Source organism: Cryptomeria japonica, chromosome 11, assembly GCF_030272615.1.
Source record: "Cryptomeria japonica chromosome 11, Sugi_1.0, whole genome shotgun sequence".
Lineage (NCBI taxonomy): Eukaryota > Viridiplantae > Streptophyta > Pinopsida > Cupressales > Cupressaceae > Cryptomeria > Cryptomeria japonica.
In genome coordinates this window covers 678,768,079-678,788,080 of record NC_081415.1, presented here as the reverse complement: position 1 = coordinate 678,788,080, position 20,002 = coordinate 678,768,079, and the positions used below count along the sequence as shown (strand labels likewise).

Below are 20,002 nucleotides of genomic sequence, written 5' to 3'. Positions count from 1 at the left end.
ACTAGACAACAAGTGCCCTTACCCTCCTCCATGTCAATCTCCCTTCCCTCACCTTCTGTCAAAATGATCCTTTCCTTAACATGAGATAGCAAGGGAGAAGAATTCACCCAACCAATAATACCTTGATCACCCACAATTTCTCCATCCTCTACCTCATCAGAATGCATTGCCGGACAATGGAAACTATCCATAATGACAAACCCACCCTTTTCCTCATTGAAACAAATATCAAGCTTTGGGTCCTCCATAGGGTACTTATGAGAGGGCATAACCAACAAGTCCGATTTTTCTGCTAAATCTAAAACCCCTTTATAAATTTCAAGATAAATTAAGAAAGAGGACCCACTAGTTTTTATTTCAATAGGGTTGAATGAATTAACATTAATATCCATATTAACAATCATTACACAGTTTGAATACATCTGTCCTTTATCACTAATCTCTACGAATTTGCCTAATTGATTACCTATTTTCCTTATAATTTCTTTATCCATTAATTCTACTGGAAAGTTAGGGATCAGAACCGGTCTGTCTACTTTAAATGATTCTAATTTACATGGATTGAAATCAGGTTGCCAATCTAAAAATTTAAAATCATGTCCTTTAAAAGTCAAAGATTTACCTGTTAGGAATTCATTCTTACGCTTAGCATTACCGCGATCAATATAAAGAAAGCCTTCAGACAAGATAGCAATGCTCACTATTCGGTTGAAGGAAGATTTGAACCAATCGACGATGATCTCTATCGGGACCCCGAGTCCACACCATCTAGCAAAAACCCCGTAAGTCTTGCATGATTGGTGAAGCCTTTCCACCAAACTGTCATTGATTTCCAATGTGATCTTACTTCCGGATTTAGGGTTTATCTCCAGATTCGGTTTAGACGCCGAGGGTTTGGAAGGATGCAAAGAATTGGGTATCCGACAACCATCACCAGATATCTGAGGACTAACCTTATTATCGCTAGATCCCCAACTATGCATAAGATTAATATCTTTTAAGGGCTTGTTCCGGGGGAACGATTTTGAACAACCTCCCTTAAGATTTTGCAGGTGGGTGAATTTGTTGGAAATGGCAGGCCTACGGGATCCTTCCGGGCAGAGGGTGTTTTGTTTACCTATGTAATCGCCACCTGCCCTAGATTTAATTGGTAATCTCAAGCCCTTTCTTTCGGCCCTCCGAATTCTTTTAGATTTCACTGTCTGCCATTCGAAACAGGTTTTGGTTGAGGGAGGGGAGCCCAGTTCCCCACATTAAAAGCAGATTGCACATATTTCCTATGCCCAAAAAACCATTTCTGCCGCTCGATGTCTGGAAATTTTCGCAAGTATAGGCACAAAGCCATTTTTTATTCTACTTGAATAATATATAAAATTAACTCAATCTAAATTTTGCATTTTTGTTCATTCATTGAATATTTCATTAAATATTATAAATAATATTAAATTAACTATTTATATTATTTCTCAATTTAATCTTAAGATATAATTTTTTTACATTTAAACTAATAATTTAAATATATAAATAATCTTTAAAAAAATCTAATTCCTATATTTTTTTGGCTGCAAACATAATGTTATTATTTCTAGATTTTTATGGCTAAGTCAATGAACCCATTTCTTTCTTAAATTTGGAATGGTAAATGATTTCCACGGACATGTGAGATAAGATGGGCTAATTTTAGAGGAAAGATATTACAAAATCTTATGAAAGCTGAAAACTGAGTTTAAAATCGTCTTGCATATTATTATTAGTCCCTGCCTACTATATAGGCAGGGAACTAATGTTTTCGGTTAACTCTTCCCTATTAATTTGTGCAAATTGATGGTAAATTTTTTTCAATTTTCTATAGTTTCTAACATCTAGATTTGATAAATAGCATTTTCGGTGATATTTTGCTTTTTTTATTGGCTCGTTGTATTTTTCCTGGTGGTTTTTTTCGTTTTAATTATGAAAATTAGAAGAAAAAACTGCAGGTACAGGTCAGTTCATCATTTGCTGATGTAACAATTAAGAAGCACGGAGTAGGGATTTTTTTAAAAGCTCGTATTGTTTTTTGTTTAGCTCAATTTGAAGCGAGCCCTTGCATGGTGTTCCCACAGCATACATTGCTTCGAAAAGCTCAAACAGATTGAAGAAGGCACATACGGGTAACTTAAAAATTTATTCTCCCTTCATACCCAATTGAGTGGAATTCTGTATTTGTTTATTTTATTATTCAAACTTGTAATTAGATTTTTAGTTTCTTCAACCTTTCATGGATGGAGCCCTAGTTCTGTTACAGAATTCATTTTGTGGTCTATTAATAATTATGGGATTCAAGTGTTAATGTTCCCTTCAGTCGCAAGTAAGTTTTTGTTTGTCTTCCTGCATTTCATCAACGAAACCCTGTAGTTAGGGTTTTTGCTTTCCATGATTAAAGGCGCAGTGTTGTCTCAGAATTCGTTTTGTAGATTTATGACAATTAGGAAAATAAATTGTAATGTTTCCCCTCATACGCAGGTAACTAGAATTTGTTTTTTTAATGCATTTTGTCTGCGAAACCCTGCAACTAGAATCAGGATAAAACATTGAGCACATTATATGTTGTTGTATTGTCTTAACTTTCTTCTTCTGTTTGTGTTTGCTGGCGTCAGTAGCTCAAGGCCGTTACCAGACTCTATACGTCACCAGCTTCATCCACAACTACCGACAGGAGCTCGCTAGATACCCTGCTTTGACTACAGGTTAGGTTCATTGTTTGTCTGATAATGAATCATCGCCAGAGCTTAATTTCCTGCAAATCTGCAAGTTTGATTATAATATGTGTTCATTTATATTCAATTTTGAGTCCGAATTCTGAGTTATGTTGAATCTATAATCCGCCCAATTCGTTCATGTTAGACTTTGTTGTGCAGAAATCTTTCTAGTCCAAGATTTAGAAACAGAGTATATATATTGTGATCCTTGTCTTCTACAATTTTGGCATTTGGATCCTTTGTTTGAAAATTTGTTTAAAGCATGAAATCTTTAGAGGGCGACTTATTTTTAATTGAGGTTTGAGTAGATTCAAAGAGACGGAGAATTCTTTCCTCGCCACATAAAGTTGGAATAGTTCTATGATCTACAACAGATTCTGTGGCTCTTCCAGGACATAACATGTCTTATGGAGATCTGAATATGGGGGTTTGCCATAGTTTTAGGTTTATGTTTATTCCATTCAATTAGCTTTTAATACCAGACAAGTTTTCTGTGGATTTGAATTTTGGGTTTTACCGTAACTTTATGTTTTATTTTTTTATATCATACCATTCAAGTAGGCTTTCAATGCTAAACATCTGTTATGATAATTTGAATTTGGGGCTTTGCTACAATTTTGCATTTAGTTTTCATCAGTTCAAGTATCAATATCTAACATGCCTTTAGGATTTGAATTTTGGGCTTTGCTATACTTTTGCATTCAGCTTCATTCCAGTCAATTGAGCTTTACAATATCTGACATGTCTTCCACAAATTTGAATTTTGGGGTTTTCTATAATTTTTCATTTAAGTTAATTCCATTCAACTAGGTTTTCTATAACCACTATTGATAGACTTTCAACATAAGCGACAAGTGATCTCCCACCAAGGATCTCATATGCATAACAATAGAAGAATTTAATCAAGAATACTATATTTCTTCTATATATAAAGATTCTATTTTTATTCATCAATGCAATACTTGCCATATTAGGTTCCTTTGATAGCCTGGAACAAACAACTCCACTTGCATTTTATTTCATATTTGGCTACTTAATAAGTCACAATGTGCCCACTATTAAAGCAGTGCACCAATCTGGTGAATATTTTAGAGGTTTGAAGGTTATAATGGTTGATCATGCTCCTCAGCTACCGAGTACTGAGTCTTTGCCCATCCTGTACTCAACTATTTAACCATCTGTTTAACTAGTTTTCTGTACTATAAAAGAATAAACTTTACAATGTTGTATGCAGACACATAATATTATGATTACCTATGAAATATGGAAATGTTTATAACATAAATTTATGTTCCTTGATGAGAAAATGTTTAGTAATAGAAATTTATGTTCCTTGATGAGAAAATGTTTAGTAATAGAAATTTATGTTCCTTGATGACAATCTCTTTAATCAACATTTTGACATCTTCTAGAATTGTAAAGTGTTGTCAAAATAACTCTAAAATCTTTATTAATAAACCAGAATCGTTGAAGTAAGATGAATAAATGAAAATAATTTCCAGTGTCCACATCATTTTCATTCAAGACGTGCAAGACTCTCACAGATGTTGCAGCATGCAAGGTAATGGCTTCAACATAGTTGACATCATGATTTTCAAAAGCAAAAGTCTTGTTATAGGTACCGGGAGTCTATGCACTAAATTGCATTTTTATAAAATAGCTTCATTGATAGCATTATGCTCAAAATTGAAACAATACATGTTATATTAAATCAATAAAAAGAAAAAAACAAAAGATTTACGTCAGGGTGCCACCTTTGAGAGTTTCTCACCCCTGAACTTACTGATCTTATCCTCACCTCTGAACTTAACTAGTTGCACATCCTATTGCAATAAGAAACACCTTCATTTTCTTCTTCTTTCTTGTCCCTTTTTCTAATGTGGTCCAGTGACAAAGATTTATTACATTTCTATGAAGCTATATGGTGTTTGGTGGGTTATATCTGTAGAACTAGAATACCCAGTCTTGCCTTTATATTTTTCCATAATTTCTTGAACATCTTGTTCAACTGCCTCCTCCGTCTTTGGCTCAGTCAAGGACACAGGTATCAGTGTCCACAAGATTAAAGTGTAGAATCTGAGGCCTATCCAATTCTAACCTAACCACATTCTTCCTTTATCTGCCTATACTACATAACTCTTAACCTTGCCAGGAAAATAATGTCATATTCTGAAGGTTCCCTTTTTCTCAAAATAGGAGATAATCTCTCCTACCTTGTTTAATTTAACCTAACGCAGACAAGGATTTCTGCTCTTACCTCCTTTACATCTGAGAGACAATTTTCCCTTAACTTAATCTCTTTATCTCCTGAATAATTAGCAAGTTTATGCAAAAGTATATCAAGGTGAGAATGCTTTGCCCTTCAATATTTGTTCTGTCAATCTCTTGAACACCTGACACTTGATGCTCTCCAATCTTCATGTATCTCAGGACTTCTACTGCACAGTATTTTGTGGTGGCTAATCTGCATGCCTCTGCTACTTACTTCAACCTTGAAGTATCTCAGGATATCTACCGTACACCATTCTGATAGTGGCTTGGCCTATTATCATGCCCCTCCCATCTACTCCAATCTTGGAGTCTTTGAAGTATGTTGCGACATCTACTGAACAACATTCCCATGATAGCCTATTTGCATGTCGTATCAGAGCAATATATTGTTGCTTCATCTTGGAATTACAATCAATGAATTATAGTCTGATTAGCTGCTGCAATTTGATGATATATATTATAATTTGTTGTTGGGATTAGCTACCTCAACAAAAAAATGAACTCAATATTCGAAACAGCTCAACATATATCTTACTTGAAAATCACAAGTGAACCTAGTATTCAACACCACTCCCTAGTTTTCTTGGTGGTTGCAGCAGTTGGTTACCTGTGCATTCCAATGAGATGGAATGCTGATCATGGAGATATTTGATGATGTTGGCTGCATTAGCAGTGTAGATACGCATTTATTAAGTGCATGTGAGTTAATCTGACTCTTTGAGCGCTGTATTCTCCACAGGTTTATATTTTCAGTCTGAGAACTAATTGTATCCTATTTAGTTATTGAGAGGGCTGGGGGGGAGGGGGAGGGGAAGGTGGGTGTCAGATATATTACATTTTGTTTAAGATTGTTAAAATTTTTCTAGGATATTATTGGCATGTTCTTAGTTCATAACATACAATCTATTCTTAGTTCATAACATGTTCTCGCAGAGCTCTTGTTTAGATGGTTTCCAACCGTTTATGTTAAAATGAGCCTGGCTTCGGCGTAATAAGACCTTCCTTTTACACATATATATAAAACCTTTCTCGGAGAAATAAACATTGGTTTTACCTCAAAACACATTTAATGATCAAAGCAGGAGAACGCACTCAGAGGGCAGCCGTTTACACGCGAAGTCCCTCACCACAGAAGGTAGGTTAACAAATCTCACGCTTGTCGTTAATGTCTAAACAAAAATGCATCTGGAAAATTACAGTCAAACCCTAGTATAACTATGAATTTGTTTAATGCAAAATTTGCTTTCTTAAGAAGTGGATGCGATCAATAAGGAAAGAGTCCTTTGTGAAATTTGCAATCCAAAACTTTGAGGAAGAAGTCAATTAAAAACTGAGGATCAGGAGGCGTAAATTGTACCAGTTCATGGAAGATCAGGGGATTCAAACATTTTTAAAATACAATTAAAGGTTTTCCCGCATTTAGTTTGTACAGAGAAAAAATCCCAGAGTTGAGTTCTGGGTTTTCTTTTTGTATGTTTACAGTTTTTTCTTGTTTCTTTTTGTATGCGTAAAAATCAACATTAGCTACAGCACTTAACTAACTGATTTCTAAGCACATATTGACTCTTTCTTTAAGGAAATACAAGGACATTAAAAGTTCAACTAAGTTGCTTTTATAGGGAATAAGATTCGTGTTGGTGAATTAGCTACTGACCTTATTACAGATCAATATTCCTCTAGGCCATTAAAGGCTCTCAAAACATCTATATCTATACGTGTATATGTGTTCAACCACAGGCGAGGCTCTAATGCTTTCAAGTTATTACACCAATACACCAATGAACTTTATAAATGCACAACAGTCCTAGCACTAGAACAAGTGATTTGCTGAATTTTACCAGAGGCACCATCATCCACTTCTATGGCAATCATGCCTTCTCCTTGGTAGAATTTGATGACCGTTTCTATACATCCTTATTAACTTCAGTTTTGAAATTGTACCCACAACAATAACAAATAGATCATCAATTTGGTGGTTTGTTGCATTTTCCTGGATAATTATAGTTTTTAATGCATTGCTCCTTGATCAACAGTTCAGAATAAAGTTCCATGCTATCATGTTGGAACTTTAATAATCTAGCTCACAAGGTATGATGTAATCGGTTCTGTGAGCTATATCACCCACCTTAAATCAGCAGGGCACCATTTGGCTGGGTCTCTGGATTAGCGTGGTATGTCTCAGGGTTAAGTTAAAACTTATGAATTTATTACTTTGCTACTGACATGCCAATCCGAATGGGTCAGTTTGGGTCAGACCATTAGCAATAACTGATTCTATCAGAACATTGATTTAATTTTCCATGACTGTGCATATCAGTTTGATTCCTAAGAATCTGTTGTAGCCTGATTATTTTAAAATTTTGGTTGCAGCATTTGTTACTCACTACTAGGGTCTGTATCCACATTGATGCAACCAACTTCATGTAAGAGAATCAGTACCCTGTCCTATTGTAATAGACGCATTACTTATATTTTTCTCTCAGGTGTACAGCTCATAAGATCCAATATTTTAGGCATGACAATGTTGTAGACATCTAGCCATTAAATGATAGTTTACAGTCCATTTTCTTGATGGTAATGCATGCATTTTATCTGTTTCCACATCTTCTGACTTCGTGAAAAGAGCTTAATATACGGAAAAGATCTCTAGTTTCTCTGTAGAGGTCAGACAATCATAACCAGGAGCTCTCGGCTCATCAATGGAAATGAATTATTGCTGATATTTATCTAAGTTTCCAGCATAACAATCATTTTGGTTTTCTTATCATGGCAATCAATTTTTTTCACTCTCGGTTGGAAAGATCCCAAGATGTTTAGAAGCCTTGTCATTACAGCCTTGTTATCTATCAGTAACAAAAGTGCATTGCTAGGTAGTGCTACAATGTAGGAACATTATACTGTTCTTACCAAATCTATTCCTATGTGCCATAATGTTTTAAAACACCTTTTTAATACCTATTCAAAGTTAACATTAAGGCTACTTCTGAAAACACCATTGTTTTCTATTGCAATGAAAGAACACCTCCAAAATTATAATGTAAAAGCTTCAAGGCAATGCCTACAACCAGTGACTTTCTGAAAATTATATCCACTGCTTGGCAACAACATTCCTATCAAAGGCTCGCGGTATGTCTAGCAGCATAATATAGAGCAATATATTCTTCTGAAGGATTGGTTATTATGTTGAAAACCATAAGAAGAGATTTTTTCAATCCACTAGAGCTCCATAAGTCACTAAAATAGTTGTGGCATGGTTGCAACCATAGCTTGAAAACTCAGACTCAGCAAATACATGGCAGACCCAATTTTGACTCAAACTTGGCGACTCAGCAAATTAAAAAATAACTTAAATTGATTAACTTGGCAAAGATTCAGGAGTATTCGGCAAACTTGTAAAAACTCAGGAGTACTTGGCAAAGTCACCAAGCGTCAAAAAAACTCAACAAAAACTTGACTAGGTGATTGAATGGGAAATTTACTTGGCTTCAAAAATAACTCGCGATTTAGGTGAGTACCAGGCAAATTTTTGATTTATGATTTCTTGCAACCATCAAGATGATATCACAGTAGCAGCCTCAGGTTGTGCACTGATTTCTTAACTTTATGCTGCTCTTAATAGTTAACAACCACTTGATAGATTTTTTCATGCTCATAACTATTTAAAAACAACAGAGCTATATTAATTACTTAAAAATCATTATAAAACATTCTCTTCTGTTGGCAGAGTATCCTGACCACACATAGATTTTCCTACAGTGGAAAATTACCTCGTTAATCACTGATACAAATGTGGTTATATGTGGATTGATGACTTAAGGATCTCCAGTTTATGTGATAATATTGTTCCACATTGCTCCAATTCAACTCTACTGACACATGGTCTGCCTATTTGGTGCTAATAGTTTCAAGTTCATATAGCTAACCATAGTATTCAACAGATGTATCAGATAATCAAGAATGACTGTAATTTACTTCAAATCAGTTAGCAGACCATTTCACCTCATTCAAGTAGACCATCTGTGTTTGTGGTGTGACACAATAATCTATCCCTTAAACATTGTTAACCACTTTTTCAAGATAAGTATATACATGAAAGTGCCTCATATTATCAACAATTCACATGGTTAATTATTTGTCATAATGGCGTAGGTGTTGATCATGAAGTCCAAGAGTGCTTGAACGTAAGATGGAAATCTCAGTCTCAAATTGTAAAAGCAACAGGTACTAACAAATGGAACTGTGAAAATTCTGAGTCAAAAGTATGGTTATTGAAACAATGGTACGTTACTTGAAAGTTGAAATGCTTGTATTAGTTTTTAACAGAAGCAAAAGTGAATTGAACCAATGGAAGCTGTATAGGGATCTTGCAAGAAAATGAGTTGCTAAGATGCCCAATCAACCATGTGCCACCAATCCACCCTCAAATTGTTAGACATTTTGTCATTGATGTCAAGTGGTCTTTGTCAAACCTATGTTATTCAAGCTAGAGGATTACTCATAGTAATATTCGGTTGAGTTTGAAGTGTTTTTCGAGCTGCTGTTTATTCATTAGATCTTCTTATTTTTTGCTTGAGGTGCTTGAGGTGCTTGAGGTGCTTGTGCTGCTTGAGGTGCTTGAGGTGGTTGCCTGCCTGGTTGAGCTAGTTGTCTACTATCTTCAGGTGCTTGGGTGTGTGGTTGAGCTGTGTGTATGTCTCCTTGAGCTGCCTAAGTGTCTGCTTTAGCAGTGTGTGAGCCTGCTTGTCATTTTGTCAGCTTCCATGTCAGTCTTCTTGCCAAGTCAGATTCTTATATCAAGCTTTTAAGTTTCATTGGTCTTTTATTTTTTTCAGGCCATGAAATGTCAACATGGTAGAGTTTTGGCTATCGAATATCATATGGGTGTGTTTGTTTTATATAGCCACGTTTCAATAAAGGACAAGCAAGTGGTGGCTATATTTGGAACATTAACTTCTACCTGGCAATGCATAAAAGTTATGAGGTGGCTGGAGTTTTCTTTTGGTAATATTTTTTTTGATATGTTCAATTTAAAAAATTCCTTGGTTGCCATTTTTGGAGCTTGAATAAGAACGGAGTATTTGGATGTCATATTATGAAGATATACTTTTTCGGGAGCTGCTTAAGACTTTTTGTGCTTGTTCTAGCTGATAGACGTGTGGCTGGCTGCAGAAATCATTTCTGTCTTTATTGTATTTTGCTGACTGGGCTTTCACATAAGAATTTTCGGGGCTGTTACATTTTCTTATTTCTTATTCTTGGCATCCAAAAATATTAAAATCGTTAAAAGAAGCAGATACTTTTTCTTAAGTAGTCATTTATGATACGTTTGGGGTCTGAAAAGGCGTTTCTGGCAGCTATCATGGTCTAAGTGTAGCGCGGAGAATGAAATGAAGACGTTTTTTATTTTGTGGGGTTAGCATCGCGTGGCAGGCAATTAAGAAGAATCGTATTATTTCTGCGATGATATACAGGTCTTGTATATATATACGTATAGGTGGAGATCAGATTTGGCAGTTAAAAAAAACAGTGTGAATGCTAGTCACCATGATCCTAAGATTTATATCAAATTTTTGGTGGCTGTGTGGAGTATTCTATGGTACGGGTTTAAAAAATAAAAGGAATTTCTTCTTAGTGGGGATTGATATTTTCTTTCTGAATGGGAAACGAATTGGTCATAATACCATTCGCCTGATTTTTTGTGGTGTGTACATGCTTGATAAAATTCGCAGAAGCTTTGAAATTCGGGGGCATTAAGAGATATTCAGACATTGCGCCTATGATACATATTGTCTGCGTGATAGTGAGAGTCTTGTGGAGTTGCAGATATCGAGAGTTGTTGTTTTGTGGTTGCATCCAGTAAAAAGAGCAAGGTGCCTAAGGGAATATATCTGAAGTGTTGGTTGTTACTGGATATTTTATTTTTGAGATTGTTGATGCTGTCAATTAGCTTCAGAACCTTGTTGGTTTGAGTTGGTGCTCAGTTATGCAGTGGGGTTGGTGCCTCTATTGTTCTCGGTTGGTGCTGAGAAGAGAGTTGGTGCTCTCTCTATTTGTGTTCTCTTGTAATCTGGGTTGGTGCCCATCCTTTCAATAAAAAGAAATCTTTATGCCGTGGTTTTTCATCCGAAAGGGTTTTCTACGAGAAAATTTTGTGTTGTTGTCTCTGAGCTTAGCTTGCATATCTACATCTTTGTTTCAACTTGTTTCAAAAGTTCTTTGTTGATCGTGAAATTTACAATACTGATTCACACAAATGACATGCCAAACCTACCGAAACCGCATGTCATTTGTGTGAATCAGTATTGTAAATTTCACGATTCTTTTTAACTGCACAGTTCCCTTCCTTCTTTTTTGGTCGGGCTCGACAAAGAGAACATGAAACATTTGTGGGCATTCCTTCCTAACACTTTGGGGCTTGAAGCATGCATAGGAACCATCAGGGAGTTCTCAGGTTCCTAGAACCAGTATCATCTCCGATCCAAACACTTGGAGTCTAAGTATTAATCTTTGTGCTTCTTGTTGAAGCTCTCGAGTTCACTTGGAATCCAGCACCAAACACTTTATCTGGGGTTCCTACCTCCCTGGGAGCTTCCCCAAACTTATCTTATGTTGCCTTCAGTTGGGGATCATTATCCCTATAGGAACTCCACTTTACTTCCTTTGTCTGGGTTTTTAGTGGAAAAGGGAACTGTTGGGGGTTCCTGATGTTCTTGGAACCTGCCCCATCTCTGACCAAACACTTCTTTGCCTTGTTGGAGCTTTTAACCTTTGAAGAAATTTTGCAAAAACTCTGTCTGGATCTTGTCGGCAATTATAATAGGACCCAGAATCTGTTGGGGTTTCCTGGGGTTCTAGGAACTCCCTTAACCTCTGAGTTATCCTTGAGGAAGCCAAAATTTTGACTTGGAATAACGTGGCCAAGTTAACTCCTTTTTCCGCCAAATTGAAACTGTAGGGATCCATTAGGCTTCTCTAGAGGATGATGCTCTCAGATTGCTGAAATTTCATCCTAGAGTTCCTCTTGAAGCAAATCATCAGAACACACCAAACCAAACTAAAACTGAACTGAACTGAAAAACCTGAAAATTGTTATGGTTGATGCTGATTGTTTGTGCACCTGAATGCTCCTGCATCACATTGCCAGGATGTTGAAGTGATAGTACTGGTTGGTTTGAAGAATAGGAAGCAGTTTGACTAAATATGATATAGATGTTCTGATTTTGTATTTTGATTTTGAACATATTACCATCTGTGTTATTCATGCTTTAATTTCAGTGGTATGCTAAAAGAGCGAGCAAAGAACACCCAGAATACCAGTAATGAGCACATCTATGGGATATTTCATTTTTGTCTTTTAGCAGTGAGAGCCCTAACAACACTGCCGCTTTAGAACTAATTGGTATGCTACTCTGATCAACTTCAGATGACATTGAAACCTTGGTTCTGTCTTCAAGAGGAAGCTGGTCTTTGGTAGTTCAAGGCTATCATAGTTTAGGCAAACACTAGTTTGCTTCGGTATTTTGGCGGTTCTTTGCTAACTCTTATATCTCTTATGTACATATGTATGTTTATGAACTCTATAAATGTTCAGAGTATCTTATTAGCAGCACTTTTGCACTACACAGCTGCTTGTTAGTTGAAAATCAGCTGCTGCATAACTGTTATTTTCTTTTCAAAGGAGTTTTGTAATACTTAAAAGGTTGAATAATTTTTACCATTTGTCCCTTTATTTGTCAATATTTATATTTTTTTATAGTTACCTAGTGTTAGGGACCCTAGACCCACAAAAATATTGTGAATCATCAATGGAAAAAAATCTCATTGTGGTCACATATGAAATATAACAGCATGCTGACATTAACCAAACCCTACCAGACTTAACTTCCTCAATAGACAAGCATCGATTATTCAAAAACAAAGCTTGGATCAAAGGCTTTTTGCTGCCTAACAAGATCTTAAAAGTTCAATCATCCATCAGATCAGCAAGCCAAGCAACATAGTACATATGTCTTCCCCAGAAGCACAAATAAATGCCATGGGTACACAGAGCAGAAGATGATATAAGCTTAGTCATTCTCTTTAAATATTTTTACTTCAATATGTATTTTCCTTTATCAAAACAACATCGCATATTAAGCTTTCTTTTTGTACTTATTTTAAAGACTCTAGTTTTTAATTCCTGCTATGCTTATATTTGAATATGACAGACTCCTTTGATCCAACATTTTTTTTGATCGGTAATTTTGAATTTATATTATTAATTTAAAATAATAAAATGTACATACTGTCATATCAAAACCAGGGATTAACCCCTGAACCAGTCTCATTGCATGAGGAAAACCACTAAACTCCTAAACCACCCAACCCCCCATTAGCCAAACCACTATCTCATCTTATCATCAAATATTAAAACTACCTACCTATAGGCCATAACCCCGCCATTTCCAAAATGTGGTTTATTACCACCCTTAGAAAGCACTAGTATTCCAAATTCAAAAAACAGACCCAACCACTACCCAATTACTCCACTTCTTTTTCTCGAACGTAGTCCTTTAGAGCTTCCCACCTGTTGTGATGTATTCACACATCGCCCGATTGCAAATGGGGACCCCTGCTTTTTGCTTTCTAGGGTTTGTTTTCTAGGTCTTTTAGGGTTTTGTCAGTTAGCCTTTGCATTTTGAGTGTCGCCAAGGGGATCACCTGGATAGCAGGTTTTGCTTGAGTTAGGTCAAGTTGGTAAGTGATGAAGTCTGAAAGTCCTGATCCTGAAATTTGGCTAAGTCTGGAATGTCCTGATCCTGAAATTTGACTAAGTCTGGAAACTGAAAAACCTCCAAAAACTAGATTTTGCAATATAACTCCTGGAGGTCTGAAACCACTCTCAAACATCCTCAAAGTATATATGGAATATAACTTAATTCTTATACTTAAATGTTATATTCCATAAAATTATCCTGACAGAGAGTTGAAAAATTCGAAAAATCGCTCCTGACCCTCAGAGAGGGCCCACAGCGAGAATTTGATTTCCTTCATTTTGCAATGAAAAGAGACCAAGTTTTGATCATGAAGGGGAAATAAATGACTTTCTCCACCCGCTTGAAGAAGTTTTGACTTGAAATAATGAAGGACCTTGTTGAAAATAGAAAAATCGCTCCTGACCCTCAGAGAGGGCCCACAGCAAGAAATCTTATAAGGGTCATTGCTAGCCTTATTTGGTCGACTTAAGATGTCAAGAGCATGGTGAAGGATAGAATGAACATAATGAAGTATCTAGACTTGATCAAAGATGATGAATTGAAGGAGTTTTGCCCAGGAAAGGAAAAATCGCTACGGACCTTCAGAGAGGGCCCACAACGATTTTCTTTGTGTGCACATTTTTGGACAATTCTTGGACATGAATTTTTGTTCATAGCAAAGAACAAGATGATATCTCCCTTGGCAAGGTGATTTTTAGACAAAAAGTGAAGCATTTTGGTCCAGGTAGCAAAAATCGCTCCTGACCCTCAGAGAGGGTCCACAGGGAGATTTTCAAATATGCATTATTCTTGCAAGATCAAAGTGATTTTATGATTGGAAAGGATGAAGGAAAGCAAGGTCTATCCGTTGAATATAATTTGGAGGATCAACACAAGAGGAAATCAACCCAAAATGAAAAAATCGCTACGGACCCTCACTGAAGGCCCACAACGAGAAATCGCTCTGGACCCTCAGAGATGGCCCATAGCGAGAAACCTAAAATGGGAATTTTTCATCCAAGTTTGAGGAAGGCTAAGGTTAGGCATGGGTTTGGAGCGATGTTTGAAAAGCCTTGAAGTGAAAAGAAATTGTTGAGAATCAAAATTTTGAAGGCAATTATGAAAATCGCTACGGACCCTCAGAGAGGGCCCATAGCGATTTTCCAGTTTTCTCTCCCTGGTTTGAAGAATTGAGATAAAATCTTGCTTGGACAGGAGGAGAACGTGATGTGTTATGCCTTGGAGGTGATTTGAAGATTAAAAGATGAAGGAATTTGCCTAGAACCAAAAAATCGCTACGGACCCTCACTGAAGGCCCACAGCGAGATTTTCAAAAAATGTATGTTTTCTTCAAAATGGTGCTAAGGCAAGGTTAGGATAAGGCGAAAAGACCTCCAAGAGCAGGATGAATATTATTTTGCCTTTAAAACTTGATGATTTTGGTCAAAAAATGAAAAATCGCTACGGACCCTCAGAGAGGGCCCATAGCGATATTGTTGAAAATCCTCATTTTACCTTGCAACAACAAAGCGAATTTGGTTGGAGTGGATTAAGGGAAGGCATTGCCAAATGATGAATGAAGTTTGAATGAAAAATGATGAAGAATCAAGCCTAAATTGCAAAAATCGCTCCTGACCCTCAGAGAGGGCCCACAGCGAGAAACTTCAAAATCACACCTTTTCTCCAAAATTGGATTGAGCTAAGTTTGCAATTTAGTGAAAGGACCTAGTTGAAATGTCTTGAAGAAATTTTGGAGGTGGAAAAGTGCTAAATTTGAGCTAAAATTCAAAAATCGCTCCTGACCCTCCGTGAAGGTCCAGGGCGAAATCCTCATGAAATCTCATTAAGCTTTGTTTTAAAAATTAATATTCTCCAAATTGCATTAGATCGCTAAAATTGCTAATTTTGAGGCATGTGGAAAATTAAGATTAAATTGACATTAGATTTTGGCATTTAATAAATTGATTTTAGGCCTTAAAAAATCGAACTTTTATTGTGAAGGCATTTAAAATTAATTTTTATTAAATTAAAATTAAATGTAAAGCGCTCAAGGCCTTATTTTCATTTATTTTGCCAAGTCGGCCCCCCTTCTTTGGAAATTTATTTATTTTTAACCTCTTTTTTGCCAAGTCGGCCTAGAGGGAGCAAAGGGGTGAGCGCTCTATATATTGGAGGTGTTTTACCACAATTCAAATCATTCAATCATTGCCTTAAGAGCAAATTTGGAGAGCTAATTGGAGGTGCGAAATCTGGTTTGCTTGGAGCGAATTTATTTCAAGTGTTGAAGGCTAGAAGGAAGTGGAGTTGATTCTTTTGAAGGCTAAAGGAGGTGCATTTTATTCAAGGGAGAACTTTGATCTACATTTTGCCTAGCGAAATTCATCTATTTTTGCATCATTTCTTAGAGTTTAATACTCAAGAGGAGGTATGGCGAAATCATCTTAAACACCATTGTTGAAGATTTGAATTTTGAACTTTTGTTTTGAAAATTCTAAGTTTGGCATAGTTAATTAGGAAATGATAACTCAAGATTTATCATGAAGTTTCCTAATTAAAATCTTAAATCTTCCTTTCTACTCTATATTTCTACGCTTCAAAATATGTTACTAATTGTGAAATGTTGTGTAGGTGTCAAGATGGCGACTCCAAAGCCCAGAGGACCTACAAGTCGGCAGGCTCTCATCAAAGAAGATCAAGCAAGGATAAAGGCGACCTCCTCCAGTTTAGCATCGACAAGGACGACCTCATTCGGTCAAGCATCATCAGGAATGACCTCTTCCAATTCAGCATTCCAAGGCGAGGTACATCATCATCCTGCACATCAAAGACAAAGAAGTCAGAGCAAGGGTTCGTTGAAGGAGCAGATAGTTCCAGAAGAGTTAATTAAAGCTAGCTTCTCAGCGACATCAAATTGGCATCAACCAATTGTCAGACGAGGTGGCATCCCAGTCATCGCTCCTCCAGTCGGATTGGTCCACCTCAGCATGTCTAGATTCAATGTACCTAACTCATGGGAGGTGGCACAAACTTTGATGTACCTACCTGTTGACGTGTATTTTATACACAATCATACACAGAATAAAATACCAATAGGCATCTTATCCTCTCTTGAGAAAATAGTCTCTAACTGCTGAAGATCTGCACAAAGGATCAGTTAGGTAGACTCCAAGGTTCTTTTAGTAGGGTCTCTACGTGTGGACAAGCTTTTAGTGGTATGATGTGATTTGCTGTTTCCTCCAAGGGGCCTTACGTATTCCAAAAGTTCAAAGATTTTCTAAACTAAAGAAACTTTCAAAAATAGCAAAAGGAGTAGGGTTTAAAAGAGGTCTAATCTAGCCTAATCCTATGAATGACTTAGTATGGACGAGACTTGGCAAGATTCAACCAACTTCAATTTTGCCATAAGATAACAACTCAATTGAAATTAGTGCGATCTTCTAAGGTAATAAAATGATACTCAATGCATCAAAGATCAAGGACACTACTACGAAGGTACATATCCAAAATACAATAATGATTGAAGACTAAAGGACTCAAAGTTTTCTCCAGTCGACCACGCAAGGCGCTCTTACAATCAGCAAGAAGCTAGTGGTTTGGATTACGAATCCTACCAAATATCAAATCTCATACTTAGTCTTTCAACTTAACAAACTACTTTGATTGAGCACGATTCAAGTAGATCAAACAACCATGAAGATAACTCAAGAAATTTGCAACAAAACACCATAACTTCAATATTTTATTGATTTCCAAGTCATCATGTACAACAATTGCTTGAATTTCTCTCTTCAAAACTCAATCTTGCTACAAAATAAAATTGCTTCTAACTCTAATCTCTCTTACATCAACTATTGACTATTACTCTATTCCTCTATTATACTATTACTCAATGAAATGAAAAATGGGGGTATATATAGCATCCCCAGTTACAATGAAAGGTCCAGATTGAAAGTAAATCAACGGACAAGATCATGACACATAAACCCTAATTAGGGTTAGTTACAAATGACCTCCCTTTTACTGAACAATATTAAATACATAGCCAAATATTAAATTTGGCACAAAAACCTAGGAGGTATCAACCAATGAGAAATAAGATGTCATGTCATCTGTAACAACCTTTCATCTAGAATCTTATTCCCTTTCCAATTCTCTTTCTTAGCATATGTAATGAATTTTGTCACGATTCCTTCGATTTCTGTGATTGGAATCTCGGGAAGATTCTTCATACTCTCCTCTAAGTGGATAACCTGATCGAATGCATCTAGAAGAGCCGCGTCCCATGAAGGTTCAAGTTCCTTCGTTCTATCAATCAGGAGCATGGTGGCAAACATCTGATCATACTGCTCATCTGTAACATCTGCGTCCTTGCGAAAGATGATCTTGATTCTATCCTCAAATTCTTGCATATCCACATCTGTCTCGACCTCGATCCTTCTGCCAAGAATGGTACGAAGTACCTCAAATACTCTGTCCTGGATCGGATTGATCACTTCCTCAAGTTGGCCACATCTAACACTGATGTCTTCGAAGAAAACATTCTTCATATGGAGTAAGGTTGACCACTGGAACAAACTGTGAGAATCACCCTCCAAGATCTTCTCCTGCGCTAAAATTCTTCTTGATGTGTGTCTTATAACTCTCAAGACAGGAATGACAACGTCCTTGGTATGGGCAAATGCAGCAACTGTTGTCATCAATTTGTGGATTATCTCAAGAACTTGGATAGCCTGATGAATGATCTTCATCATCCTTGTAACAAACTCTATGGCCACTGTATGAGATCTATCCATCCAACTACATGTACGCTGAACCAGGTTCCTGAATCTTTCTGCTTCATTGATTGATTGAAGTGGCAATGCCTGCACTGGTGATCTAACTGGATCCTGACGTCCCAAAGGTTCATTGATGTGACTGAAATATGTCCTCCATGCACCGGCCTCTCTCTCAAGCTTTCTATTTTTCTCCATTTCTTCTCTAAGCTTGTCCTTCAATGCCTCAAATGTGTCGGTGGCATCATCCATTGTCTGCTCTGCAGTGGATGGTCCTAACTCGATTGTCTGAATTTCATAATCCTCTGCTAGGATCTCACCCTCATATTTGTCTGCTGCCGGTGTAGCTATCTGCAGTTTTCTGGATCCAGTCTCATCTCGAATCATCTTGGACATCCTTGTAGCCTTCTTCTTCTCTGTTACTTCATGTGAACGTCCAACAAGGCTCTCTAAATCAATTGCATTGTCCTCGTCCTCTACTACGATCACCTTAGTCAATCTTTCCTTCAACCAATCTGGGATATTCGATCTTGTCTCTTGAACTTGAATCTCTTTATGCACCATTTCTTCTTCTCTGGGAGGAGATGTCATTTCATTATCTTCTTCTAACTCATAGTCTTGGAGAGATCCATCTGACGAAACATGCTGTGCCTGTCCTTCCTCCTGCCTGTCATTCTGTACCATAGACTCCATGGACTCTTCTACTTGAATTGTTCTATTCTCTGATCTAGAAGAAGTACCTGGTGCTTGATCTTTGTTGGCCCCTTGCTTTTTCTTGGAAGACTCTTTCTTTTCTGACCTTTCTTTTCTCTTCGAACCTCTTGGATGGAGATTGCCCTCACTGGCACATCGAAGGTTACCTTCGCCTGAATTCCTAGGATTAGGATTGCCTTCACTCACACTGGCTCCACCTTCGGCTGATTTCTCTTCCAAAGTGAAAGACATAGCTATGCTTTGTTCTCTCAACTTCTGATGCTGAACGTCTACCCATCTGCGAGTACAAGACAAGACTGGTGCCATCAAAGCATCTAAATCCACGACCTCGGGCTCATTCCAATCCAACCTTATTGTTTTGCTTTCTCTATCATAGGAAGACTGGATATGTCTGCCATTGTCCTGAGCTTGGTCGGCCACTCTGTAAATCCTGCATTTCCTGATGAAATCCAAAGGTAATCTAGAATGCATTTTCCGTTTCACCTCAAGATCATCTAGGAGGTTCATCATAAAATCTTCAATCTGGTACTCATGTCTAAATCTTCTGCCGACTGTCTCCTCTAAATGTCCATGTGGATCAAAGCTATTTCTCCAAGCAAAAGATGAAAAAGAATACAAGGCTAACTCCTTCTCTGCGTCATCCATAGCTAAAACATTAGGACATACCTCAACTGAATTACCCAAAATAATAGGTACTTGGACTGCATTCTGATGTCTGTGCCTGAATGCCTTTGCATATGCTGCCAACTGTCTTGTTACTTCAAGTAACACA

The 20,002-nt window shown here is 37.0% G+C and overlaps 1 protein-coding gene across 6 annotated transcripts in view; it reads left to right on the top strand.

Annotated features, from left to right (window-relative positions):
* Positions 1-20,002, top strand: part of LOC131038119 (uncharacterized) — a 116,436-nt gene that overhangs the window by 48,126 nt on the left and 48,308 nt on the right. For 2 of the 6 annotated variants that reach the window (XM_059213883.1, XM_059213886.1), the window contains exon 3: positions 2,637-2,726. In XM_059213883.1, the coding sequence (XP_059069866.1) occupies positions 2,637-2,726 (90 nt within the window). Of the gene's footprint in view, positions 1-2,102; positions 2,151-2,256; positions 2,348-2,636; positions 2,727-20,002 lie in introns of those variants that run through there. The other 4 variants (XM_059213882.1, XM_057970443.2, XM_059213885.1 and 1 more) reach the window with 4 other exon arrangements.